Below are 27,890 nucleotides of genomic sequence, written 5' to 3'. Positions count from 1 at the left end.
CCTGATACGGAGGACGGCAGAGTGGATATCGCAGAGCGCTGACGTTCATCAACTTCTTAATTAGGTGTCACCGGGGGGAAGGAATTGCCCACGGCAGTGGCACTAATGCTTAATTTCTCCCTCACTCAGCTGTAATGTTTAATTAGTTAAGTGGCAGGGCAGTCTTTAGGGTGTTCTTCTCCTACCGAGGTACGATTGCAGCTTGAAACGTTGCTGTTTGGAGTTTCGTCAGATTTTGTTCCCAATGTTTTAATAAAACTGCTTTAATCACAGAGTTTCATATTGACAGTGAATCGGACGGCTGCATGTTCAGTTACACTCATAAATCACCTTCAGTGTCTTTAGTGGTGCCAGGGTGTTGTCACTGGGTTTATGCTCTGCTGTACAGGTCAAACGTTTTCTCCGCATCGATAATCTGACCTTTACTATTCATCCACACTTTACTTTTACTTCCTGGAAGCTTTGAACACACAACAAACATGACAAAAGACAGACGCCAAACAGGTTTCATGTAAAACTGTAAAATTACGACTAAAGTATGTACAATGTGGGACACAAACCATTTTATTCTTAAAAGTCTCGTTTTGGGGGGTTTGACACATTTCCTGTAATCATCCCTGCTGTGGCCAGCAGCAGGCAGCTTCTGCCAACTACAGCTCCCACAGACCCTCTTGACTCTACATCCAGGTAACTGTCGACATGTTTACATTATTCAGAGCACATTTATATTTGTATGAATGAAAACTTGAAAACCCAAAGGAAAAAGGTAAGTGTGCTGAGATTGTTTTTAGTGTTTCTGGCTTGTTTTCAGGACTTTGCCTCACAGATCAAACCAGACATGATCAAAAAAGCAGAACGGAAACAAAAGAAGAATAAAACTCCTTAAAAGGTCATACAGTTCAAATAAAGACAGAGGCATTATATCTGGCCTTTATGAGGGATTAACAAATATGAAATTACACTCGACTCTATATATCAAAACAAATGGGAAATGGAGGGAGGAATAGAGATAAAGGAGGACAACAATATGGACATACATATGGAAATGTAGCAGCCCACAGAGCTGGAGGGAATTTGGGTGGAAAAGCCTGATAAGATATTTTATTACACCTTAGCAAAAATCTCACTATGAAGGTCACCCGCACAAATCACTATCATATTTTCTGGGACTGTCATGTTATTAAAACGTATTGTGAGGGAATACATGCAGCAATACGAGAGATATTTGGAGGTTATTTACCTTTGGGAAGTAAAACTTTATTTTTTGGACTTATCAGAAGGATGGACAAAGAACGATAAATACGTGTTTAATATTTTACTGGCAGCAGGTAAAAAAGCCATCACAGAAAAATGTCTTTCTCCTGAGAGCCCAGCTATGAACATGTGGATGGACATCACAATGGACATTTACAGGATGGAGAACATGACAGCAGATATGAACTATAAGAGGACCTGTTTGTATCATGATGGAAGAAATGGATGGACTATATAAAAAAACGCAGGCCAGATTTTGATTTTGACTGTGTTAAGTACTAGAAGATATATTAGAGGATATATTAGTTATATTAATGGTAGTAAAATCTCACTCCCTACATGCCTTTTTCTTTCTTTTTCTGTTTTGCTCCCTTTTTTCTCTTTCCCTCCTTTTGTATGGATATTTTAGTTGTTTAAAAACAGAAAAAAGCAAAAATACATGTAACAAATTGTTGAAGCTGATGGTTTTGTACAGTTATTCCCAAACGTCAGTTAAAGAAAAGAAAACTAAAACTCCAGCAATGTTAGTCTAACTGCTTACATAGAAGCAGTGTGCAGTGAAAGCTTTCCCACGCTCCTCTCTGCTGTGAGCTCCTGCTTTCTCCACCAAACATGGCCTGTGTGGATCTTTACATGAGTCGGGACCAGCGTTAAACCCAGAACGCAGTTAGCGGTAAATGTGTTGGTCATGTATTTCCTTTGCCATTGTCATAGGTAATATCAATTAAAAATCACTTCTTGTCACCATTTAGTAAAGAATTAAATGTTCCCACCCAGGCTGAGGTGTAGCATCACACTTCATGACTCGTAAAGAGAAGCTCATGTCCACCCTTGAAATACTTGCACAACACTCCCCTTTATTAATATTCTGGTTCTCTATCCTTTTCCTCGTCTATTCAATCAGACACGGATGAAGAAAATAAAAAACGGGGTAAATAATCTGAATATGAGCTCATAAATAAATATGAGGTTCGGTGTAAAGTCTCGTTCTAATGAGGTCATTCAGTGCTGAGGTGTCGAGTGTTACGGCGCTCTCGTCAGCTGCAGCGATGCATCGTCCTTTAGAAAAACCTAATTGTTTTCTTTGTTTCCATCATGACCTTTTGTTCACGAGTTGATGTTAAAGTTCTTCTTCACATGAGTACAGCCTTTCATATTTCATCAATACTAATGACTCGTTTGTAAAATTAACACATGTGCTTTGTTTACACACTGACTTGTGTTTTTTAATAACCTGTTGTCCTCATAACCGAGTCTGTGAGGTGCTGGAGACAGCAACACCCAGAAAAATATTGATAGCTATTAATACATTTGACAGTCATGCTATTTAATACAAACACTAACTCTAACATACAAAACTGATGATGAGCTTTTAAAACAGAGCATCGTAACAAATGTATCCAATAGTGTGTAAGCTTAGAATTTAACAACCACGTGTAACACTGACAAAGATTAGTCATGAAATTCCCTCACATCGGTGTTGTAGGATGTGATGTTTGTCATATTTTACTATTTTTATTTGTTCTGTAACGTGAAACTGAAAAAGCCGTTTCCCCTCTTTCCTTTCATCTTGTCTTTTTCTGTGTTTTCTAGTCTCTCAGATGGTCATTGAAGAGGTCAGCGCCATCCAGGAGAACCTGGAGATTGAGCGAACGTGCAGAGAAAGTGCTGAAGCGCTGGCCTCCAAGGTACAGTTCACCTTAAGTTAAATCAGGTCTGAACTAATTTCCTATGCGTGCTCAGATTCAGTTTCACATTTACTAAAACGGTGTCATTAAAGTAAAACAAGAGAAGAATAAAGTAATAAAATAATGTTGGTTTAAACCAGCTTTCCTAAGTGAATGTTAGAGTCCAATCAGCCATTTGTGATGACATTATCTGAGCGCAGGGTTACAATCACAGCGCTCTCTGGTCCTCTGCCGCCGCTCCTGTCCCCACGGCTCAGTGTAGGAAATTGCGTTGGATTCTTCTGATTCACAGCACAATTTTTTGGAGTCCTTGCCAAAATGCGAGTTGTGATTGAAAGTGGGGGAGCCTGGCACATAGTGATTTTGCAGCCCACTGGTGCTGAACTTATCACAGTAATCATTTCTCATTCAATTTCTGCACAAAAGCCCTCAGAGTCCACCTGGTTGGACGCGAGTGTGGACAGTTGGAGACTGAGGAAGAATTACAGTGAAGGTGGGCTTTTTTCATCAGAGTAGGTCATCTGCTAATCGCGAGGTTGCTGGTTCGATCCCTGGCTGCTCCCCAAATATCCTTGGGCAAGGATAACCCCGAGTTTCATCCATGGGAGTGTGACTGTGTGTGAACGTTGGATAAAAAGCACTTAAGCACAGAAAAGGCGCTCGTGTGAATGAGTGACTGCTGCGCTTTGAGTGCTTCAGGGGAAGAATCAGTCCATTTACACACTGATCATCTGCTGACATTATCACTTACTCATTTGTTCGCTTAATTACTTAATTGTGTCTCTATGTTTAAAAGGTTTTTTAACCTCTAAACCAGCAAATAACAAATGAAATTATTACTAGTATCATTTGAGTATTAAAATATTTGATGTTAATGTTACATCAGGTCTATATGTTTATATTAAAGGAGTTTTACTGCACTGAGCAGTAGACAAATATTCTTATTGATCATAGAAATCTTGTGTTTCAGCAGTGGCCATGAAACATATCTGACTCCTTGTGTTTGCTGACCCCTGCGAGTCCTGCTCGCCTCCTCATGAGTAGCTCAGGGTGACAAAGATAAGGTGGATGATATTGTCCCACCTCAGATGATCAACAGTTCCTATGATTAAGGATCAGCTCGCTCTTCTGTCATCTGCTGTAACAGGCCAACTGTGCCTCCCTGCTGAAACTTTACCAAAGATCAGTACCAGCTGTGTTACCACAGGAAGCTCCCTGTGGTAACACAGCTGTTCACATTAAACCACACCTGATGCAGAAGTTAGCTGAGGTATTTATACTATCCATCTAATGCCAGATGTGTCTTGTTTGATAAAGGAGACTTTTATATCATCAGTGGGGGTTTTTTGCCTGAAAAAATTAAATTAAATCGCACAGCACACTTACCAACTGTAGCAAATATGATACAAATATGATACAAATTAAAATTTGCCTATGCAAATATTGAATTTTTACATTAGTCAAATATTCAACCAAAAGTTCAGAATATGTCTGTGAAGGTTCTCAGTCATCCAGGTCATCGTAGTCTAAGGAGCTTGGAAAGAAAAGCGTCTTTAAGTTGCTTGAAGACGTTTCACCTCTCATCCCAGAAGCTTCTTCAGTTCTGAACTGAAGAAGCTTGTTAGAATTGTAACTCTACCGTTTTTAAGTAGCCTTTTTTCTCATGAAGCACTGTTGATAAACAGACTTCTATAACTTTACTAGTCAAATAAAATAAATCTATTCCAGTTGCATTAACAGCAGTAACCAGCGGTTACCAGGAGTCCAGCTTTAGAAAGTTGAGATATTTACAACCATTAGATTGGTCAAGTAGGCCGACGTGAAGCTTGAGGCCCTCCCAGAGTAGAAAAAGGTAACGTGAGTATGAGGTAATAAAAGTACTGCTGCGTCTCCACATGAGCTACGAGGCTCACGAGCAGCTGCAGTACGTAGATTTGCACTGCAGCATCTGAAGTAGGTGTTACTCTAACTAGTCGTATACAAGCTGCCTTTCTTCCTAATTTACTTTTTACATTTTGTTTTGTAAAATAAACGTTTCAAAGATGAACAGCATACTTTGGAACTAATGAGAATCAGATGTGACAAACTGTATTTGTCTTGAAATGTTGTCCAGGATCATTTTGAATCCCACTTGCAGCTGACTGAGCACAGAACAGACATCATGTTTCAGGCTTTGTCCAGTGAAGCGGCTGCTAACAGCTAGCACTGTGCTATTTCAGGAAGGAATTATGATTTCTGGCTAAAAGGCTGCTTGGTCTAAGTAACGACTCTCCTTCAGGCTTTATTTGATGTGTTCGCTCTGCTTCACTAACGGCTTCTTTCTTCATATAAAGCGACGTCTATAACCAGACACTCCCTGTGCTGTGGGTGTGTGGGGCGGACAGCAATAGTCCTTGATTAGCTATTTCAAAGAATAAATCCATTTATTAATTATTAACTTACTTATGTTAAAAGCATCACGTTTGTTCACCATAAATCCATAAGCAGAGTACAGTCTGAGTATGAAACATTACGCTGGCCTTTCAGCAGCAATACTCCAAAGTCACCATTCCTGTGCACACTGTGTTAACGTGGGTTTATTACTCATTTGCATTTAAATCAGAGCTAGAACACACCACGACGGCAAGTTAAACTCTATGTTAATTTCTGTCCCCAATGATGGTAATTTTGCACAACAAATATCTCCAAGGCCGCTCTGAAAGAAGCCAAAGTTTAGAGCAATTCTTTAACTCGTCAACATTTTGATTTAAAAGCAGCTGGAGGGGGTTAGCAATTTGCAACCAGTCAGAGGAGAATGTGGTTTTGATGCTTAATGTTTTTGTGTTGCTGTATGATCAAGGCTGTGACTTTGTAATGGCGACCTCCAAAGACAGCGCTAGCCGACTGTTATGTCAGCCTCGAGTCATCTAAGTATGTAATTTTAGATGTACATCTTTCACCGATTGTAGATTATTATCAGAAGAATGTGATTCTATGTTATGTATTGTTGATTGCATTTCAGAAAAAAAGCTGTCGTCTGAAGGGTGTCATCAAAAGATGGAATTGCTGCAATCCGCTCTCACCGGGATGCCATTAATAAATGCTTCTTTCATGGCTCCTGTTTTCTATTTCCTTTACTTTTGTCTTCCCTTTAGGGGCTTTGCTTCCTTCAGGTGACATCAAGAAGCGTGCATAAGAGGCATCAGTCCCACTGCCATGGCTTTCATTCATGCTTTACTTACCAGTAAATATACGTATATATCCTTAATACATATATATACGTATATGTATATATATAAATATATATAATGCTAATAAAGTATAATGCTTCAACAGAGAAGCACACACTCCTGTAGCAATGATTATAACGGAGTGTGAAAATATTAACAGCTAAAATGAATTGTTATTCCTACTACAGTGGTGCTGCCATGTTGTACTGCAGTTCTGTGAGTGGACTGTCCGAGTTGTGTTTATGTTCATTAGATGTTGGTGGTCTACTGTCTACTGTCTACCTCGTATAAAACTCCATGAATGCTTTGTTACCAGGACAGTTTACTGCAGCTAGGACATGCAGCACATTGGAAGATATTGTTTTAATAGAAGTATCAGTACTTTGGTGAAAACAAGCAAAATATGATTTGAGCTCAACTTTGTTTCCTGTAAAATGAATTTGCCTCAGATTATGTGAAACGATGAAGACGTGACTAAAGTGCAAATGTTCAAAGCATTTCTACGCTTTAGCATCAGCTGTTGCATTTATGGGCATATTTATGTTCATGAAGGTCTCTCTGTGGAACTTGGTAATCCTTGAAAATGTGTTCTTGAGTTGGTTCGATGTCGTGAAGGAGTTTTTCTTAACTAAGAGAAGAATTTTGCTCTAATCTATTTGAGCTGCCTCCTGTGGTCTCAGATGTTTCGCTCAGCAATCTGTGCTCGAGCCCAGCGATGGCCTACTGTCCTCACTGTCCAGTTAAAAAGCCATGAAACAGCTTGTCAGTCAGTCCAGTTACTCTTGAGAAAACGTGAAACGATGTATTCAGATGGCTGTATTTCTTAAATATTTAATGCAATACTTTTGTATTGCATTAAATACAAAAGTATTTTGTATTTAATTAATGTTAAAAGTCCACTTTGCTGGTGTGCAAGGGCACAATTACCAAAAAAATGTACTTCTGTCCAAAAACTTACGGACTTGACTGCAGGTGTGTTGAACTTCAGTTGGTGTCTTTATGGGTTTGTGTTTGTGAGAAAACCATCTTGGTAGATGTTTGCACACTTTGCATAGAAAGTGTTGGAGTCAGAGTCACTTTATTCATTTGGTCAAATAAACCATGAATGCTGCTTTATAACACACACACAAAAGCATCTTATTCTGACAGTACATTACACTTCCTTTGTCTGCCTGCATGCTACAGCTGGACAGGCAGAACCGCTCTCTGAAGAGGAAGAGTATGATGTTGCTGTCTCACATCAGCCCTGAGACCATCGCTGACATCGACCTCAATGATGAAGCAGAAGAGAGTGAGGACCTGCATGCATCGAGCCACGACTGCCTCTCTCCTCAGTGCTGCACCTCCATCTCAGGTACCGTAGAAAGTAAAGCCTACACTGTGCTGACAGACCTCACCTACAGCATTCATTCATTCACCAAAGAGTATTTGAACACAAGAATGTGTTCAGTGGTCACAAGGAGAGCTGTGAAAGCACTTGTGCACTGGTACATTTACTTGTATCTGCTGGCAGTGATAAGTTACTGCAAAGACAAACTCTGGGTTAGAAGATGGATGAATGAAGAAGGGAATGTACCACTGAGGTGAAATCTAGTTTGGAAATGGATCCATGAGCTTTGTGTTTGACTCTTCATTTTACAAGGACTTTACTCAAAGTCTTCACGTGGCACATAGTTTCTCACATATTTGAATGAGTGGAAATCAAATTACCTGGATTCTAGAGGCCTGTAATGGTTCGGTCGGTGTGTTTATGGAGCGGACCCAAAAGCAGACGAAAAGTAACGAAGAGAGAGACGTTTTATCGGACTGAATGCCAACAAACAAAAACACGAAGCAAAACAAGAGAACTGAAACCTAAACTGGGAAAACTAAACGAACTCTGTAAACTGTGGCAGGAGACATGAAACACGTAGACGGGGAATAACCCCGAGCATGAACAGTTGTAACAAAACACTCAGACGACCTGACACTGAGGACTTAAACACAGCAGGGGAAGGAGGGAAGCAGAAACGAAGCATGACGCCACAGGGGAAACAAAACTAAACACACTGAGCAGGGGAACAATGGACCTTTCAAAATAAAACAGGAAACATGGAGATGCAGACATGACGAAGCGACAAACATCAACCAGACTAAAACTCAACTAAGACAAAATAATATGCCAGAATTTTTCTCATTAATCAGAAATATGAAATAACTCAACTACATCCTTAACAAGAATAAAACATGATTCTAACATAAGAAGTCAAGAACAGAAAAAATAAACTCAAGGTGCTGGGTCTCAGACCCCGACGGGTTTAAGCCCGCCCCATTGCCACGTCCATCACAGTGTGAAATTTAGCTTCACCAAAAATTCAATTTACAGATGACATGAAGAGTATAACGTCTACACCCTTAAAGTAAAAAATATTAGGTGTGTTGCGCAGATGTGCATAAAATAACTGGCAGATGTCCTGAGAGTTTTCAGCTGTCTGAAGTTCAGCACTGCAGATGTATTTTCTCCTCCAGCTGCCTCTGGCTCACGTCATGGTCAGTTCCTTTAGTCAAACAGTAATTATACCTCCGGTGATAATGGATTTATACTCGATGATGCTTTTCCATTCATGTTGTTGGCATTAAAAGGGACAGATAATCATGTCATTTGCAAATAATATGCTGTGATACAGGCAATACTGAAATAAGTTGACTTTTGCAAAGATTGTGGGCTTATTATCTTGAAAATTCATAATTGCATGTTAATGGACAGCTAGTCAAAGCAGCCCCTGTGATGAAACACCAGATATTTGGCTGCAGACTTCTGTAGATCCCAGCCAAACAAACGAGTTCTCGTAGGTTCTGAGCTAAGTACATCACACAGATTGTGTTCATCTGTTCAAATCATGTTCAGTATTTCACTTGAAAATTTTATGACACGAAATCCTCGTTCTGCTCACCAGAAGGCAATCCATCTGTACCTGAAACAGCTTTTGGTGTCAGCGACCTTCTTCTGCTTAAGTACCCTGTTTAAATGTCTCAGACTGTTCCTGCTGTGAGCTGTTTGTATTAACACGTCTTTATTTCAAGATTTATTCCATTTGTCACATTTTTGGACACGTACAGTTCTTAACCAACGTATCGGCACAGCACAGGTTTAAGCCACAGCTGCACTAAATTAAACTAAAAGAGTATTTTTTAATGGTTAAACTCACCACTAAAGCTCAACATGATCATTTTAATGCTGAAATATAGTGTTTTTATGTTGTCCATGAAATTTAAGATTTGTTGTTTTACAAAAAGTGGAAAAAATAATAAAGCCTATATATATATATATGTGTGTGTGTATATATATATATATATATATATACACACACACATATATATATATGTGTGTGTATATATATATATATCAAAAAAGGAAGTTTTAGTGGTTAAAGCGCTAAAGTCCAGGGTGCCGACTCAAAGAAGCATTCTATTTGACTCATAAGTTCTAATAAAGTTTTAGTTTCAGAGACAATTTTGACAAAGTTTGAAGTATTTGTGTTTTCTTGTTTGTATGACAGCTGGTCTCGTACATTTGTTAGGTGGGGTCTATAAGCACAAACTAAAAAACGAGAATGTAACGCCAGTATGAATGAATTACTCTGTTTCAATTATTTGGTATTATCAAAAAGACTAGAACCAAGCTGATCAGCGTTTCAAAGAGGTTTGGCTCTACATAATAAATGTTCTTATTTGACGAAACAAACACAGGTTAACCCACAGAATGTCACAGTTGTACAGTCAGTGCACCACAACATTGTTTAACTGTGCTGCTTTTTTTAGTGCTGCAAAATAAGTTGGAGATGACAGTTAAGGAGAAAAATCAAGCACTCTCTGATCTTGAGGCAGTAAGAGAACAACTGAGGGCGACCAAGGAGGAAGTAAGTATTTAATATTTCTTTTTCCCTGTTGTGAATACTTTGGTGAATTCAGATTCCCAGTTCGTAGTAGTGAATATGTGCAAAATGTGTCCCTGCATTGTTGTTTCCTAACAATAATAACAGTGACACATTAGCACGGAGGACAGAAAGGGATCCACTGTGTGTGCAGCTGCACTTTGCATGGCAGAGGTTTGTCATGTGCTGCCGCATCTCTGTTTTGCTGCAGTCGAGAGGGAACACACAACGAGTCACATTTAAGGCAGGTTTGCACTGTAAGTTAAATGTTAGGACCATGTCTGTGGTCAAACTGTGGTCATAAATATTTTGTGCTTGTAAATCGAATGCTTAGTTGTGAACTGAGTTTTGTAACCTTTAAACATGTTAAAATGTTATGTTTGTGCTTCTATAGATGAGAATTTGTGTTTGTAAAAGTATTTACATGAGTTACAGTGTTGTTTGTTAAGGTCTACATGTAAAACTCTGCGCTCTGGTTCCCTGGATGTGTGACAGTTTCAACTTACAAGTACGAATTTTGACCCGATTTTTCTTCCTTTCAGCTGATTGGTCAATGTCATGTCAATCACAAATGAAACAATCCAATCAGAGAACAGATGGGAGGGGTCGGAGGGGTGCTTTACGGAGCTGCAGGTCCTGGAAGGATAAATGCTCTTTTACATGCCAGCCCAGCGTTTTCCTTCATCACCACGAAGGAAAACAGTCTGCGCGTGTCCGAGTCCGATGAATTTTGTGTCACAGGTTTACGAGCTCACACAGGGACCTCCAGAGACTTTAACGGCTCTGTGGACCTCGAGAAGGAGCAGCATTGTGGAAATGACACAGTCTTCACTAGTATGTAGGAAGACACCAGTAGTAGGATAGTTACAAAGCTTTCTTCATTGTGAATGAGCGATACATGTTTTTATTGAACATTTGAAGATAAAACAACAGAAACTCTTGTAGAGGACATAAAGTCAGAGACAGAAACAACAAGGAGCAGGCGCATCTAGTACACGCAGAGCTGCAGCAAGAAAACGACAGCGCAGCGGCCAGCGCAACAAATTTTGCGCTCTCAGTTAGAAGTGAATGTGTCTGCTGTGAAAGGACCTTCATGCTGTGACTCACAGCAATGGTCCCGGGTCAGCCCTGACTTTGTGTTAAGGTAATACTAAAGTATTAATGGTATTTCTAACCACTGATATACCAAAACTTTATCCTTTCAACAGCTACCAAAAGTTAGGGAACCTAGCTGCTATGGGACATTCATATGTTCTACCCTTCCAGGACCTGAAGCTCAGTAAAGCACCCCTCCGACAGCCAAGATCTTCAACCCACACCTCCGGCAGAGCTTCAACAGCATTCCGAGGGAGACTGAGGACATTGAGTCTGAATGGACCATGTTCAGCATCTCCACTGCCGAAGCCGCTGCACTAAGCTGTGGCCGCAAGGCAGTTGGTGCCTGTCGTGGTGGTTATTCCCAATCCAAATGGTGGACACTCGAGGTGAGAGGTGCCACCAAGCTGAAGAAGGAGCCCTACCAGGCTTGGTTAGCCCGTGGGACTCCGGAGGCAGCTAATAGGTACTGAAGCAAAAACTCGGGTGTGGGAGGAGTTTCGGAGAAGCCATGGAAAAAGACTTTTGGACTGCCTCGAAGAGATTCTGGCAAACCGTCAGGCGACTCAGGAGGGAAAAGCTGTGCTCTACCTGCACTGTGTATAGTGCCGGTGGAGCCGCTGACTTTGACTGAGAAAATTGTCAGGCAGTGGAAGGAATGCTTCGAGGACCTCCTTAATCCCACTGACACGTCTTCCATGGAGGAAGCAGATTCTGGGGATGAGGTGGATGGCTCACCTATCTCTACGAGGTCACTGAGGCAGTTAAACAACTCCTTGGTAGCAGAGCTCCTGGGGTGGACGAGGTCCGCCCCGAGTTCCTGAAGGCTCTGGATGCTGTAGGGCTGTCTTGGTTGACATGTCTCTGCAATGTTGCTTGGAGATTAGGGGCAGCACCTCTGGATGGGCAGACCAGGGTGGTGGTCCCCATCTTTAAGAAGGGGGACCGGAGGGTGTGTTCCAACTACAGGGGGGTCACACTCCTCAGTCTCCCTGGGAAAGTCTAGGCCAGGGTGCTGGAGAGGAGAGTCCGTCCGTTAGTTGAAGAGATCTCATCTCTGCTTTTCGCGGATGATGTGGTTCTGTGGGCTTCATCAGGTGATGGCCTCCAGCTTGCCTTGGAACGGTTCGCAGCCGAGTGTGAAGCAGCGGGAATTAGAATCAGCACCTCCAAATCTAAGGCCATGGTCCTCAGCCAGAAAAGGGTGGAGTGCCCACTCCAGATCAGGGACGAGTTCCTGCCCCAAGTGGAGGAGTTTAAGTATCTCGGGGTCTTGATCGCGAGTGATGGGAGAAGGGAGCCGGAGATCGACAGACAGATTGGTGTGGCAGCCGCAGTGATGTGCAGTCTGTTGTGGTGAAGAGAGAGCTGAGTGTAGAAGTGAAGCTTTCAATTTACCGGTCGATCTACGTCCCTACCTTCACCTATGGCCACGAGCTGTGGGTAGTGACCGAAAGAACGAGATCGCGGATACTAGTGGTGAAAATGGGCTTCCTCCGAAGAGTGGCTGGTCTCTCCCTTAGAGATAGGGTTAGAAATTCGCTCATTCGGGAGGAGCAGTGGCTCAGAGTAGAGCCGCTCATCCTCCCGAATGAGCGAAGGGAGCCAGTTAAGGTGGTTCGGGCATCTGACAAGGATGCCTCCTGGGCACCTCCTGGGTGTTCTTGGCATGTCCCACTGGGAGGAGGCCCCGGGGCAGACCCAGGACACGCTGGAGAGATTATATCTCTCGGCTGGCCTGGGAACGCCTTGGTGTTCCCCCGGACAAGCTGGAGGAGGTGGCTGGGGAGAGGGAGGTCTGGGCTTCTCTGCTTAGGCTGCTGCCCCCACGACCCGGCCCCGGTTAAAGCGGAAGAAAATGGATGGATGGATGGATGGATGGGTGGGTGGATGGATGGATGGATGGATGGATGGATGGATGGATGGATGGGTGGGTGGGTGGGTGGGTGGATGGATGGACAAATAACAAATCATTTTAACATTCAGATATATATTTCCAGCTCAGTATTGATCATGTCCATGGTATAGCTCTGTATATGTGTTCTGATCTCCTTTCCGGTTCGATCCCTGGGCTCTCTGTCCTGGTCGTTGTGTCCTTGGACAAGACACTTTACCCTACCGCCTACTGGTGTTGGCCAGAGGGGCCGATGGTGCGATATGGCAGCCTCGCTTCTGTCAGTCTGCCCCAGGGCAGCTGTGGCTACAACCGTAGCTGCCTCCACCAATGTGTGAATGCGAGAGTGAATGAATAGTGGCACTGTAAAGCGCTTTGGGTGCCTTGAAAAGCGCTATATAAAATCCAATCCATTATTATTATTATTTTCTTAAATAGCATGGCTGTTTTCAGTGGTAGTGCTGTGCACACTGCAACTAAACTAAGAAAAATTCAGCTTCATTTAAAACAATAACTGATCCAGTTTTTGCTGGTTAGTCACAGCAGTGATTCCCATGAACTGCGTATTTAGGAAAGATAGCTGTGCATATAAACAATAAGCTTGTAAATGTGACAGAAAAGGTTGTCTACCAATCAGAGGGTTTGTCCCCACCCCCTGGTGTACCCCAGTGATGTGTGAATGTTAGATAAAGTGCTTTGGTGTAGATAAGAAGCACTGTATGGATTTGTGTGTGATTGGGTGAATAACACATGTAGTTGAAGGTGTTTTCAGTGTTCAGCCTGAGTAGAAAGGCACTACATAAGTACCAGTCCTTTTGCCATTTCCTTATTTTGCCATCTCCAAAGTGGTTATTGTAAAACAGAAATCATGAAACCTGTTTGTATGCCGTGATGTGTCTTTACTCTGTCCCTCGCTGCATTTACAGCTGCTGAAGGAGAAACATGATAATACTCTTCTGATTGCGGAGACACTTCGGCAAAAGAAGCTGCTGGGGAAATATCACAGAGGTTCGAGTGCTGCATTTTAATATGGTGTTTTTACTGGTTTATTAATATAATGCTAATTATTAATCTACTGGGTACAAAGAGTCAGTGTAGCGTAAGTATGATTTGATACAAAGTAAATACAAAAAGTGTCCTGATTAACTGATTGTTGATACACTGACAGGAAAAAGTATTTATAAACAGTTAAATACACCTTCTATTGAAAAGTGCTGTACAAAGTACACACACACACACACACACACACACACACACACACACACACACACACACACACACACACACACACACACACACACACAGACACAGACACACACACACAGACACACACAGACACAGACACACACACAGACACACACACACACACGCAGACACAGACACACACACACAGACACACACAGACACACACACGTACACACACAGACACACACACACACAGACACACCAGACACACACAGACACACACACGTACACACACACGTACACACACAGACACACACACACAGACACACACACAGACACACACACACACACACACACACACACACACACACACACACACCGACACACACACACACACACACACACACACACACACACACACACACACACGCAGACACAGACACACACACACAGACACACACAGACACACACGCGTACACACACAGACACACACGTACACACACAGACACACACAGACACACACGTACACACACAGACACACACACACACACACACACAGACACACAGACACACACACACAGACACACACCGACACACACACACACACACACACACAGACACACACACACACACACACACAGACACACACAGACACACACACACACAGACACACACACACACACACACACACACACACACACAGACACACACACACACACACACACAGACACACACAGACACACACAGACACACACACAGACACACACACACACACACACACACACACACACACACACACACACACACACACACACACACACACACACACACACACACACACACACACACACACACACAGACACACACACGCACACACACAGACACACACACACAGACACAGACACACACACACACAGACACACACAGACACACACACACAGACACACACACACACACACACACACACAGACACACACACACACACAGACACACACACAGACACACACAGACACAGACACACACAGACACACACACACACACACACCTCAATTCTGAAGAACTTGTGTACAATCCAAATTTAAAACACTGTGCGGTGATTTGGATCTCATGAATCTCATGAACTCATATTTAAATTATGAGAGAAAACATCAAACGTCAGGCTGGTTGGTCCTGATTTGTTTGCATTTGCTGATAATTCAGAAGAGCTGGACTCTTCTGCTTTAAAGCACTGCTGCTGTAATAGCTGCAGTATGTGCTTTAGCGTTGTCTTGCTTAAATATACGAGGTCTTTACAGACGACGGTATTTGGATGGGAACACATGTGGCTTTAAAACCATGTGTGAAAGCTGTCACTGCCACGGGCGCTAATGTGTTCGAAAGCTGGATAGAAAGCACGTATGTAGAAATGAGTGCTTGTGTGAATGAGGCTGAAGTTGTGTAAGTTTCTGTGTCCTGTTTTGAATAAAATGTAGTTTTATGAGATTTGCAAATCATATCTGCTGTTTACATTTTAGACAGTGTCACAACTTCTGGTTGCCCCAAAAAGCACAAATCTCTCCCTGTGGAAATCTTCTTGCAGTGTCTCAGTTAGCTGTGGAGGAATATGAAACTTTACACGACACCTTCAACCTGGAGCGAGATCTGAGGGCCGAGGCAGAAAATTATGCCAGAGCTGTGAGTTTTTGTTTGTTTGTTTGATTGTTTGTACAGTCTTCCATGTTCTTATTCTCCATCCTCCTCATGGTGTTTTCCCAGATGGTGGTCGAGCAAAAGAAGCTGAAGAGACAGAGTCAGATCCTGATGCAGAGCTCCTCACCAAGTCAGGCTCTGCAGGATGCCCTCAGCCAGGTGACCCGACTGACAGAGGAACTGGAGACACAGAGGCTGGAGCACCAGAGCCAGGTCTGATATAAGAGACGTTTGGATGTGGCCTGAAATAGTCTTGTTAAAATAATGAATTTCTTGTTTAACACTAAAAACGGTCCTCTCCACACAGATGTGTACAAGGCAACAACAGGTTGGTCAGATAAAATAACTCCAGATTAGCAGACATTGTGTGGATCTGATGGAGTTCTCCCAAAGTTGATTCTGTTCATCTGGACGCAGCGTTTCTCCCACGAAACGCTGATGTGCTTCCATTAGTTTCCATCCTGGCTCGTTCTGCTAATAATGCAGCGATAACCATGTAATGAAGACGAATGATATTTTGCCACATTTGAAAAACAAGCCAATTAAAAATGAATAACAGTAACAGAATAATAGAAGTTTAAAAATACAAAGTAAATAAATACAATGCTGTGTAATGGCTGTGGTGTATTAAAGACTGCAGAGTCTAATCTATACCTAAGAACAGACTGTGGTGTCAGTCAGAAATACCTCATTCTTTAATGCTTCAAACAGAAGAAAAGTGTTAAGCAGTGGAGGCAGCGCACCTCTGTAATTTGCTTGGACAATGCTTTTAATTTGTATGCATCCAAACACGACTTATTTAGCTGACTAATTACATAGAGTGGAAATGCCTGGTGAATTATCATGGGCCATGGCAGCACAACCACAGGGCCACGACCTGCCAGATTAATAATTAAAAGCAGCTGAATAGCCTCCCCTTTCTCCCTCCTCCTGTGGCTCTGATGGAGAACAATTAGAGCTGAGAGGGATCACTGATCTTTTCTGGTTCTGGGGTGGAGGTGAGCCATACCCTTCATTTGAGGAACAATTAAAACACTGGTTAAGGAACTGGGTTTGTGCAGCAGATGAATGAATGTCAACTGGCAGCTGTCCAATGAGAATTATGAGAAATTAGCAACACCGGAGCTGTCGCCGTGACACCGACACTCTGCTGGCACTTGGTTTATCAGAGTCATCCACATTCTTTTCTTTGAGGGATATTCATTTCCTAGATTAGAAATAATTCAGCCGTGTGTATTTCTTCATTGAGGAGAGAAACAATTTCAGCCGTTGGATTAGTTTGTATTATTATATTATTACCTGTAGCTGTAAATGAAAGCAGGAGAACAAACAGAAAGTCCCAGAATGTGGACACCAGTGACGGTAACGCACGAACAGCAAAGCACTGCGGCCATGACCTCGTGAAGCTAGCTGCCGTAACAGCGTGTTATCAGAGCAGAGGTGGTTTCTTCAAAGTAAACTTTTGTCAGTTTGTCTGCAGTATTATGCTACAATGTAGCAAATCATTTAAAAAATGAACTCTCTGCATTATGAGATCCAAAAATTCATTTTAAAGCCAAACAAACTAGTAATATTCTGTCAGTCGACATGACAATTCTGTCTAAAATGTAACCAAACATGCTACATGTTTAAGGTTACGCTGATTTGAACTAGTGTGCATATCCTTTGTAGTAAAAAATATTTTCTGTGTGCTTGGGCCATCTTCAGATAAAGACGATGGAGGACATGCTGGGGAGCAGCGAAACTCAGAGGGAGCTTATAGCATTGAGGCACTCACTGGAGCTCCTGGAGGAGGAGAAGAAGGAGTGCAGCAATAAATGCTCCAAGGCTGAACTGGAGCTCAAGGATCTGAGGTTTACAGGTGAGGTCGAACAATATTGGAAGGGGGCATTGTGGAGAATGGAAACAGCACTAACAGTGTCGAGAGCACGCTGTGTGTGCGGCTGTTTCAACAGAAGGACACACCTGATTTAAAGTGTGACCTTGAAATTCTCTCCGTGGCTTTTGCCAGCCTGGAAGATTATTAGTTGTTTACTATAATAGTTAAAAATTTCTGTCCTTGGTGATGTGTTGGCACTGTAACTGGATGTGATTGATGGGCCAGTTGAAGAGCTCCAGAAAAAGCTTCAGGCCGCTACCAACCCACCCCCAGCTCCAACACCTCCACCTCCACCTCCTCCACCTCCTCCAGCCCTGCCTTCAACCACGAACCCACTCAGGTTTGACCACACACAGTTTACTCTTTACATCATCAATGTGTGAAAGTGTTTGAGTGTGATGGAATAATTTTACAGTAAAATGACTATAAGGAAATAAATTGTTGACTGAGCTGATCACAGCAACCACACAGTGCAGGTAATCCACAGTGTAAAGACAGGAGTGGAGTTGTTGAACATACTGCAAAGTGATTTTGAAGTGAAGTGAATAAGTTGGAGCACAAGCCAGACCAACCATGGGACCTTTCCTCTGCAATGTATGTGTTGGACTCTTGTAGGACCACAGCAAAGAGACATGAACACCCTGTCCAGGATAGGAGCACTGGAGGACACTAATGAGACCCTATTGGCCAGGCTAGGGTCAAACTTTACGTGTGTGGTTTAGGATGAAGGTTTCTTCAGTGAACAAGAGGGCTTATTTAAATCGGGGACATTTTAAAGAGCAGAGTCCTTTTTGAAATCTTTGTGTGGTGTGTTGGGCACCACACATGGGCAATGACAGTAAAGCCTGGGGGGTTTTGGTTGAGAGGAGTAGCTGGCTTGTTGCTAGCACTGACAAACCGTCACCTAAGAGAGAAGTAGTGACTGAAAGAAGATCACAGACACAAACAGTCCAAACAAGCTTCCTCCAAATGACATGCTGGCCACTCCTTTGCATTGAAAGTTTCCAGTGATTCCTGCACACCTTTCTGGTGAGATGTTTCAAGCATCTCCAGCCGAGCTGACACTGAGGGGTAGTCCCACAGCACACTGGAGGGATTATAGCTCTCAGCTATCTCAGGGATGCTTTGTTTACCTTGATTAAGGGCAATCGTGGCTCAAGAGTTGGGAGTTCGCCTTGTAATCGGAAGGTTGCCGGTTCGAGCCCCGGCTTGGACAGTCTCGGTCGTTGTGTCCTTGGGCAAGACACTTCACCCGTTACCTACTGGTGGTGGCCAGAGGGCCCGGTGGCGCCAGTGTCCGGCAGCCTCGCCTCTGTCAGTGCGCCCCAGGGCAGCTGTGGCTACAATGTAGCTGCCATCACCAGTGTGTGAATGTGTGGATGACTGGATATGTAAAGCGCTTTGGGGTCCTTAGGGACTAGTAAAGCGCTATACAAATACAGGCCATTTTTTGATTTGAATTCAATACCACTGTGTTTAATATGACCGCTTCTTTCACTCAGTTTTAGATTTGAACACTACTCTCTCGCTAAAATGAACTTTTTCTGGAAACTTTAGCAGCCTAAATAACAGCTAACTGAACAATGTGTTTGTGTCTTTCCATATAGCACACTGGTATCACTGATTCGAAGGAGAAGAGGCATCAGAACCGACATCCCGCTGGTGGAACAGGACTCTGCCAAGACACCAGGTACAGATCAGAGACAGTGCTGTACTAACTTGTAATCACTTGTAGTCACCTACTAATCATAAGGTTGGTCGTTCAATCCCCGTCTGCTCCAGTCTACATGCCAGATATTCTTGGGCAAGATACTAACACTTGCTCTCTGATCCAGTCACGTCTGTGTTGCTCTCTCGTCTTACTTTCTCACTAGCTTAATCGCAGCTTTATTGGTGGAATGCCAAAACTACACAGAACACACAGCCGGAGGATAAGAGAGACTGCGACGCAGACATAAATACACACAAGGGCCAATGAGCGAACAAAACCACAGCTGAACATAATCACATTAACTCGAAGCAGGGCTGAACATGGAACACACAGGACAAGAGACTGTCAAACTAAAACAGGAAGTACGAGGAACACACACACACTGATACGCACAAACCCAGGGAACAGAGTGTGGCGAAATCAATCAATGCAGAGCAGTGTCACAAACCACGGAGGCCCCAGAAAAGTGCAATCAAACGGTGAGTTTATTAACAGCCAGGAGAAAACATCAGCATATGTCCTCTGACAAAAATACATGTTGAGAACACTTATAAAGCAGTGAGGTACACGCCCCCCATGGCGTAAAAATAGGTTAAAGACGTCAGTTACAGTAAATGGTACATCTTAGATGGCTATAAACAGGCATAGAACTTCTCTTTTCTATAACACCTTCCAAACAAGGCAATAACTTCAAGCCTTCAGGGTCTCTGAGGGCTGGTTGTCGACTCCGGTCATCTGTTACCAAGTAGAACAAAACACAACAGGTTGCAACAAGAAGCTGAATACATTTGGGCCTCTGCTCAGGCCTATTCCTAGATTATATGTATTATATGTACTGTAAGCATGTATGCAATCATCCTTCTATGTTCTAGTTTCCCCCAGCATGGATCACCTGGACAGTCATGCCAGTGAAGCTTAAAACCTTTAATGAACCGAACATCAACTCAAAATAAGCACAAATATGCAATGTGCATGAAATACTTCCAACCGTACCTGTATTAAAAGTTAACATAATGGAAGGATCCTCAAATGAACATCTTCAATCAACAACTGTAATGCAGTATCAATACTGTGAGAAATATTATTAGATGGAATAATGCTGTAAAGAATGTTATTAATGCAGTTATAATGATGCAGGTTATACGGCAGCAATAAAAGAATTTCTGTATCTCCACAAGAGGGAGGAGAGGGAGGGGCAAGAAGGTGAGGGGACGACAGAGCAACACACAGAGACATGACCGGAGACACAAACATGAAGACCAGACAGACCTAACCACAGGAACACTGATGGAAGGACACAGGGACGAAACAAAGACATGATCAGGACCAAATAACTGCCTAAACTATAAATGCTGCAAAAACTCAAGCTTTAGCAGACTGAACTAGGAAACACAAGACACGCAGGGAACATAGTAATGAATAAACAAGACTCCAAAACACAAAACACTGGGTCAATAACCAAGTTACCCTCACACCCACTTTAGACCGGCCTAGTCACAGTCCTGACCTGTGTCCGATTGAGATGCTGTGGCATGACCTTAAAGGTGGTTCATGCTTATAAATCCTCCACTGTGCTGTGAAAGACTCAAAGGCTGCATTGCAGTTGTTGCTGCTGTGGCTGCGGTGGCCCAGCACCTTAGTAGATTGAGGAGCGATCACTTTTTCCACACAGGGCCGTGGAGGTTTGGGTTTTTCCCTTTAATTATAAATATCTTCATTTAGAAACTACATTTTGTGTTTACTTGGCTAATATTTAATAATACATTTTCACACCACTGTATATATGGCCAAAGACCTAGAAAGGCCTCGTTGGTTTGCTTTATGTTTTGATGCATGTCAGTTAGAACGATTGTTCTCTTTATCTCCTGATTGCCCCGATTTGGGAAAATCTTCTGTTTTTTGTGCGATGCATGTTCATTTTGTATTTCCTTCCCTTTGAGATGCTTTGTTTCATGTATTTCAGTTTAGGAGTTTTGAATTCTGATTTTGCATTTCAGATATTTTCAATTTTAACCCTTTTTACCACACGTCACTCACACATTAGAAGAACAAACCAATATGCCAAATGGTCCATGAGAAATTCCAACTCTGAATCTTCATCGCTGGCCTTTTAGGTCAGGAAGTTGAATTCTTTAATTTGTGCAATGAAATTGAAAGCCTTGACTTGTTGGAGCAGGTAGGACATCTGTGTTGCCTGAATAGGCTTAAACTGTGCCCTCATTTTTTAAAATAGTTTTTGAATATGTGCCGGCTGAATTGAGCACTACACACAGGGAATTTGTTGGAATTGCATACAAGGCTGAATAGGTGCAACCCAAGGATCTTCTACTCTGACACCTGAATAATAGTCTCTCTTTGAGTACTGGAGAAAAATATTTTACGATTACTTTAACACAAAATAGTCTTTGTGTGATTTTTAAAGACATCTTAAGTGACAATTGTTCCATTGTGTGTGCCACTGAATGTTTGATGTTAGAAAATTAAATATTCACATTGCTTTGAGAATGGACTCCTTTATTGTAGAATTACACTTTTTGTTGTCCTTTGTAAACGTGAGGATGAAAAATAGTTGAATAGTGTGTTTTTACACACAGAGTCAAAATTGATTCCAGAGTAATTCTGGTACTCTTACACACTACAGATGTCCTGCTGTACTTTGAAGACTTTGAAATTAGCAGCCTCAGTAACAATTATTCATCATCAGCCAAATCAACCTCCACAATTCTCGGTCGTGTAGAACAGACTGATGTGTGTGCAAAACAAACAAAAAATCATCAATCACTCCCGACTGGCTCTTTAGTGTTTTTTTAAACAACCTGAATTAACTTTATTTCAGTCGCAGAGCTAATTATGACTTTACACCACGCTAACATGCTTCTGAAAACCCCAAGTGTTGGTGGTGTTCCTAATCTACTGCTGTTGAATCACTAAATATGATTCAGTTCAGTTTTATTAATAAGGCACCAAATCACAACAACGGTTGCCTCAAGGTGCTTAATACTGCACCATCTATGCAAGTGTCGCCTCTGTCCTCAGGTCCTGCTCCAGGTTCAAGCTGTGTTGCATTTCTCCACAGCTGAGACATTATAAAAACATTGTGTGTGTGTGTGTGTGTGTGTGTGTGTGCGTGTGCGTGTGTGTGTGTGTGTGTGTGTGCGTGTGCGTGTGTGTGTGTGTGTGTGTGTGTGTGTGTGTGTGTGTGTGTGTCGGTCACTCACTGCCAGAAGTGGATGTCAGGCAGCAGGCAGTGGAGGAAATGATGCAAAGGATTAAGAAAGGTGTTCAGCTTCGACCTGTCAACCAGTCACCCAACAGCAGCAGGAAACAGGTAACCTAACCCTGACGTGGGCCGTGATTTGCTGTTTTTGATTTTTAAAGTCAAAGTCAAATTAATTAATTAATTAATTAATTTTTTTATTTTATTTTATTTTTTGTGCCTGTCCCGTTTGGCTCTTTTGCATCAGAATTGTTGTCTAAAGGCAAAGAAAGATGCCCAACGGATTTACTTTACCATATTGACCATCCCAGCCTTGCCGTAATGGTCCATTTGATTCACCTTTTATTGTTTATTTTATTTTCACTTGTTGAATACGGGACAGACTTGACTGGAGGAAAGAAGGGGAGAAAGAAAGAGGGAAAGAGAAACAGCTGAGAAGAGGGACGGGGGAGAAGGGCAAAAAACAAAAACCAACAGAACGGGCAGAAAAAAAAATGCATATATCGATCACCTGGATCACCTGCTGAGAGAGAAAAAAGAAAACAAGCAGAAGAGAACAAGAGTAACAGAATAAACAACATCACAATGATATATGGGAATATGACAGTAAATACTAAATATTACACATTATTGTGCAGCACATAAGATCAACAGAACACAGTGTGCTTTGAGGTAGGAGCCAAAAAGGGTGTAGTTTGTGGGTGTGATCACCCGTGTGTACACCTGTGAGCATGGACGCGCTTGTGTTTAAAAGGTTCCTTCGAGTAATGATCTGCTAGAGGGTGTGGGGGGGCCACAGCCCCGTCCTCCAGGGCATGAAGCAGGTATGGAGGAGATCAAAACTCCAGACATCCAGAGGCCCCCAGAACACAAGAGACCAAGGAAGACCAACAGAGGGGCAGCCGCGCCACTGTCCCAGTAAGAGCTGAGGAGAGTCCCAGATGAGGGCTCGCTCAGCAGCCGCGGAGCAGAAGCCAGGGGGGGTTGCAGTGACGCGCCCGTGAGCTCCTTCCATAGCGTCAGATCAAAGTGTTGCCCTCAGATTTGTTTGCATACAGCGTGATCACATGATCCACTCTACCAGCAGAGCAGCCACAGACCTGCTAGAACTACTGTTTAAGATCAAAACAGAGACGTGAATGTAAAGGGGGTTACGAAAGATGTATAATAAACTTAATGTGGAGGTGACACTGAGGTCTGTTACATAGAAAAACGAAAAGGACCTACGGAGACTTGATGATGCTGTTTTGTGATGGAGCCATGTCGAGGTTAATGCTGCATCGTTTGAGGACAGACAGAGTATACAGGACGTGGAAACATGAAAGGGGAGCGCGGCGGACGTACAGCTGGAAGGATGACGGACACGTGTGAATGTGGCTCATCTTTGCTAAAATTGCCAAACTGCAGCGCCGGCCGCAGACGTCCGCTGTTGTCAGACCTCGCTGAGGTTTTTGTACATTGAGCATATATTGTTCAGGGCTCTCCAACCCATCAGTGTGGGGAATTATCTAAGAGCTTGTTGTTTTGATAAAACATGACACATGGCAAAGACGTCTTTTCGTCTGCTTGTTCCTCCGCCTCAACAGCTCAGCCAAATTAGATAGCATTAGGACCTGCTCTACAAGGTAATTATAAATAATGAGGATGGGAAAATTGACGTGACTCAGAATGATTGTGTGTTGACATATTTGCTTCTTGTAGAAAGCATACTTCCTTGTGCTTGCCTACAGTGTCTCGTCTCTGTGGTAAGAGGTGCAGTTTAGCCTCTAAGTGCTGAATGAGGAAAAATAAGTATAATGTGTCAGACTGCTGTTTATTTACCAAACCCATCTTTTTCCTCCTATTTTCCTTTTATCAGATGGAGAAGCTGCCCTCTAATTCTGCTATTCAGGAACTTAAAGGAATCATGGTAATGGGGCTTTAAAACAATCACACGTCCTCACAAGCCGTATTTTACTAGTTGAACTTTCGCTGTGTTTTCACATCTGAAATTACTTGTTTGTTTTTCATGTCATACAAAGTTGTGCTTGGAATACAATTTAACATGAAACTACACTAAAGTCAGAGATCAGAGTAGCAGTGCCACATTTAACGAGGCTACTCTCATGCTAAAAACACAACATGAAGACTTGAAGAAACCTTAATTATACTTCCACTGCAGTGTTAACAAGACGCAGATACGTGTTTGTGATGCAGCTGCTACTTTTCTTTGTCCTGATCTGTGTTATTGTGGTTTGAACTGGCCAGGAGAATTTTAACAGAACTGTACAACAACCAAAGGCAGCGTCTCCGACAACAACCCGAGACGACGAGCTGCAGAGGATTCTGCTGAGGCGGCGGGACGCGCTGGACGCCTGACACAAAGGTGGGGCGCTGGACGTGATCGATACTGATAAGTCATTTATCTGGATGACTCGTCTCTCCACTCTTGTTTTGAGCTAAACGAGGACAGTGGACTGACGTGTGGCTCCTCCAAGAACATCTCAGATTATCTCAGTCGAGTCTGATTGTTACCAGATTTAATTCAGCATACGTGTGTTTTTATCACAGTGTCACAGGGCTGAGAGTCGGTGTGTGGTACGTGTTAACTTCAAAGTCTTTATCAGGCTGTGACAAACACAATCTGTGTTCATTGTCAGCCGTCGGTGGTAATCTACTGACACCTGTGGGCTAGCATATACTTCACAGAGGTCAGGAAAGAGAACGAGCCCGTGCATGTGAACAGAGTGTGGCTGCAAAGACGCTCCAGTGATGATGATGATGCAGACATGCTGTGGTACACCTTCATGCTCGTCATACTGTCCCTCCATACATACACCTACAGTCTCGCTGGCTGATCTGAGGCCTGTCTGCAGGCACCTGTGATTTTTAGCATTCAGCCGAGAAGCATTTATCTTTGCTTTAAGGTTACTGACAGAAGCAAGAGCAGGTGCTTCATTCATTTTAGCTTTCTGTTTCCTCCTGGGAACATTTTGGATCTGCTGGCCCACACTGTGACAGCAGCTTGTCTTACTGAATACCACCGAGCGCTTTAATCCTCACCACTGTGAACAGGAGAGGAATTTCTGGCTGAATTCATCTGTGCAGCTGGACTTCTCTGAGACGTCCAGTGTAGCTGTGATTACACAAGACTAACATTCAGCCACTAAAACTATTTTTCTGTTCAGAAACTGTAGTTTGGCCCCTCAATAAAAGAAATATTAAAGTATCAGTATTTTGAAAATGAATGGCTAGCTTCAATCATTTGTTTTTAGCACTAAAAATAAATGATCCTTTTGAATAAATAGCTTGCACATCACTGTTACCTGTTGCATAAACCTTATATTTGATAAGCAGCGTGGCACACGATGAAAGAGTGGATCCTTTGTTTCTTATCTAAAGGATCCCACTGTGTGCTCACGCTGGCCTCACCCACAGATTCTCAGCCTTACCTGCTGTAGCCTGACAAAGGTGACACTGCTGATTGGTTTCATGCATGTGTGTGTGTGTGTGCAGGTCAGCGTCCTCGTGTCTCCCCGCAGTGTGGCGCCGCCTGAGGATCCACGTGTACAGAGGATGTGGGTGACTGAAGACTAATATGGAGTGTTATTAACCAGCCTTTTACATCAGTGCACACTTACAATAACCTCTGACTGTATTGATGAGATTACAGTCAGATGGATTCTTGGTCACCGTCAGAGGGAAAGACACGTTCCTGTTGCTATGAAGAAGAGTCAGAAGTGTGTCAGTAACTCCCACTGGACTGTTTGCTTCCAGTAAAATAAAGGCATGTATCGCACACCACCTGCAGTTCATTCAGCTCCTTTTGTAAAATACCAGTTCATTGTTATGCACAGTGACACAGTCGCCTCACAGCCTCGAGCTTTTGCTTTTCTCTGAATGGTTCCATGTAGACCAGTGTTAAACTTGTAGCCTCCCAGTAAGCAATCACAGGCCGCCGCGATAGATTTAGTTTCAGTGGTTCTCTTCACTGACACATATTTTATTTGGGGAGCTCCTGTTTTTCTGTGTGCACCCTCACTCGACTTGTTGACCCTTAAGATCAATTTATGGTCACTTTACTTCTTTAAAACACAACTCCAGAAATGTATCTGACATCATTTGAAGAGTGTGTTTGATGTCCAGTTTGTACATGATGGCCTCCTTACAGTCATAAAGGAGGATACAGCAGATTACGCAGGTGTGACTGTGACCAGCTGCAGTGTCTCTGATTGTCACACGCTGGAGTGAAAATGCTCAGTGCGAGCCTCACGACAGGATTACAGCAACCAAAGTGTCATATCAGTGGATGCAGCCATCGTTTACTTACAGTTTGCATTTTGGGGGGATTTTCTATGAAAACAACAATCGACAGCGGTTAAGGTCATCACTTATTGAACATAATTAGGGATCAGTTTGACTGAAAGTGTTTTACAATCAGATAAAAGATAAAAATGTGTTTTTCTTCACTAAGCAGCTCTTTAATGCTCTTAGGATTAATATTCACAGATTTCCCTTTAAACTTTATTTGATCTCTTATTGTACAAACCATGTATAAGGTCACATTTACCCCCCCCAAACAAGTTAATGTGTTATAACCTGGTTTATTTAAATGCATGTTTTGCTGTTAAAAAAGCGAGCCGCGGTTTACTTTGCAGCGCTTTCACAGCCGGAGACGCTCAGAGGAGCGAGACACAAGCCCGAGTCGTACCACCAGCCTCTGTTCTTAGTCCTGAACTGTTACGTTATGACGGCACGCAGCAGTTATTTTCTCCTCACGACTCATTTAATTAAATGTTTTACAAAGCGTCTAAATAAAACGTGTTGAACATGAGGTTCGTTTCAGCCTCAGCTGTGCTCTACCTGCAGCCTCTCTGCAACGCCACCATTGTTTTGGACTGGCTGTAGAAACAACGGTGGCGTTTTTAATCTGCACACTGTTGTATTTATTTTTACAAGACGGAAACATGGACCTTTTCACAGAGTTCAGAAATGCTGAACTTTTCCCCACTGGCTGCTTTGTACCATGTCTAAAATCTCCAGCAGGGCCGGGCACGGATTGATTTGACCACATGGCCGAGCCGCTTCGGTGTTTTGTTTTCCCCAACACCTGCCCACATTTCCCACACACTTTCTTCACTGAGAGAGTGAAACATGAGAGTTGTGAACTATGGCT

The 27,890-nt window shown here is 42.7% G+C and overlaps 1 protein-coding gene across 2 annotated transcripts in view; it reads left to right on the top strand.

The window, feature by feature from the left end:
- Nucleotides 1–26,491, top strand: part of shtn1 (shootin 1) — a 38,789-nt gene extending 12,298 nt beyond the window's left edge. Inside the window, exons 4-16 of one of the 2 annotated variants that reach the window (XM_040033861.1) lie at nucleotides 2,848–2,942; nucleotides 7,337–7,505; nucleotides 9,953–10,050; nucleotides 13,981–14,062; nucleotides 15,819–15,913; nucleotides 15,995–16,141; nucleotides 17,636–17,789; nucleotides 18,033–18,147; nucleotides 19,415–19,497; nucleotides 22,746–22,846; nucleotides 24,594–24,644; nucleotides 24,983–25,100; nucleotides 26,231–26,491. In XM_040033861.1, the coding sequence (XP_039889795.1) occupies nucleotides 2,848–2,942; nucleotides 7,337–7,505; nucleotides 9,953–10,050; nucleotides 13,981–14,062; nucleotides 15,819–15,913; nucleotides 15,995–16,141; nucleotides 17,636–17,789; nucleotides 18,033–18,147; nucleotides 19,415–19,497; nucleotides 22,746–22,846; nucleotides 24,594–24,644; nucleotides 24,983–25,093 (1,301 nt within the window). In that variant the 3' untranslated portion in view covers nucleotides 25,094–25,100; nucleotides 26,231–26,491. Of the gene's footprint in view, nucleotides 1–2,847; nucleotides 2,943–7,336; nucleotides 7,506–9,952; nucleotides 10,051–13,980; nucleotides 14,063–15,818; nucleotides 15,914–15,994; nucleotides 16,142–17,635; nucleotides 17,790–18,032; nucleotides 18,148–19,414; nucleotides 19,498–22,742; nucleotides 22,847–24,593; nucleotides 24,645–24,982; nucleotides 25,101–26,230 lie in introns of both variants that reach the window. The other variant, XM_040033859.1, reaches the window with a different exon arrangement.
- Nucleotides 26,492–27,890: the final 1,399 nt, after the last annotated feature.

This window comes from Simochromis diagramma, unplaced genomic scaffold (assembly GCF_900408965.1).
Source record: "Simochromis diagramma unplaced genomic scaffold, fSimDia1.1 OVJJ01000176.1, whole genome shotgun sequence".
Classification (NCBI taxonomy): Eukaryota; Metazoa; Chordata; class Actinopteri; order Cichliformes; family Cichlidae; genus Simochromis; species Simochromis diagramma.
This window is presented reverse-complemented; position numbering and strand designations above follow the sequence as displayed.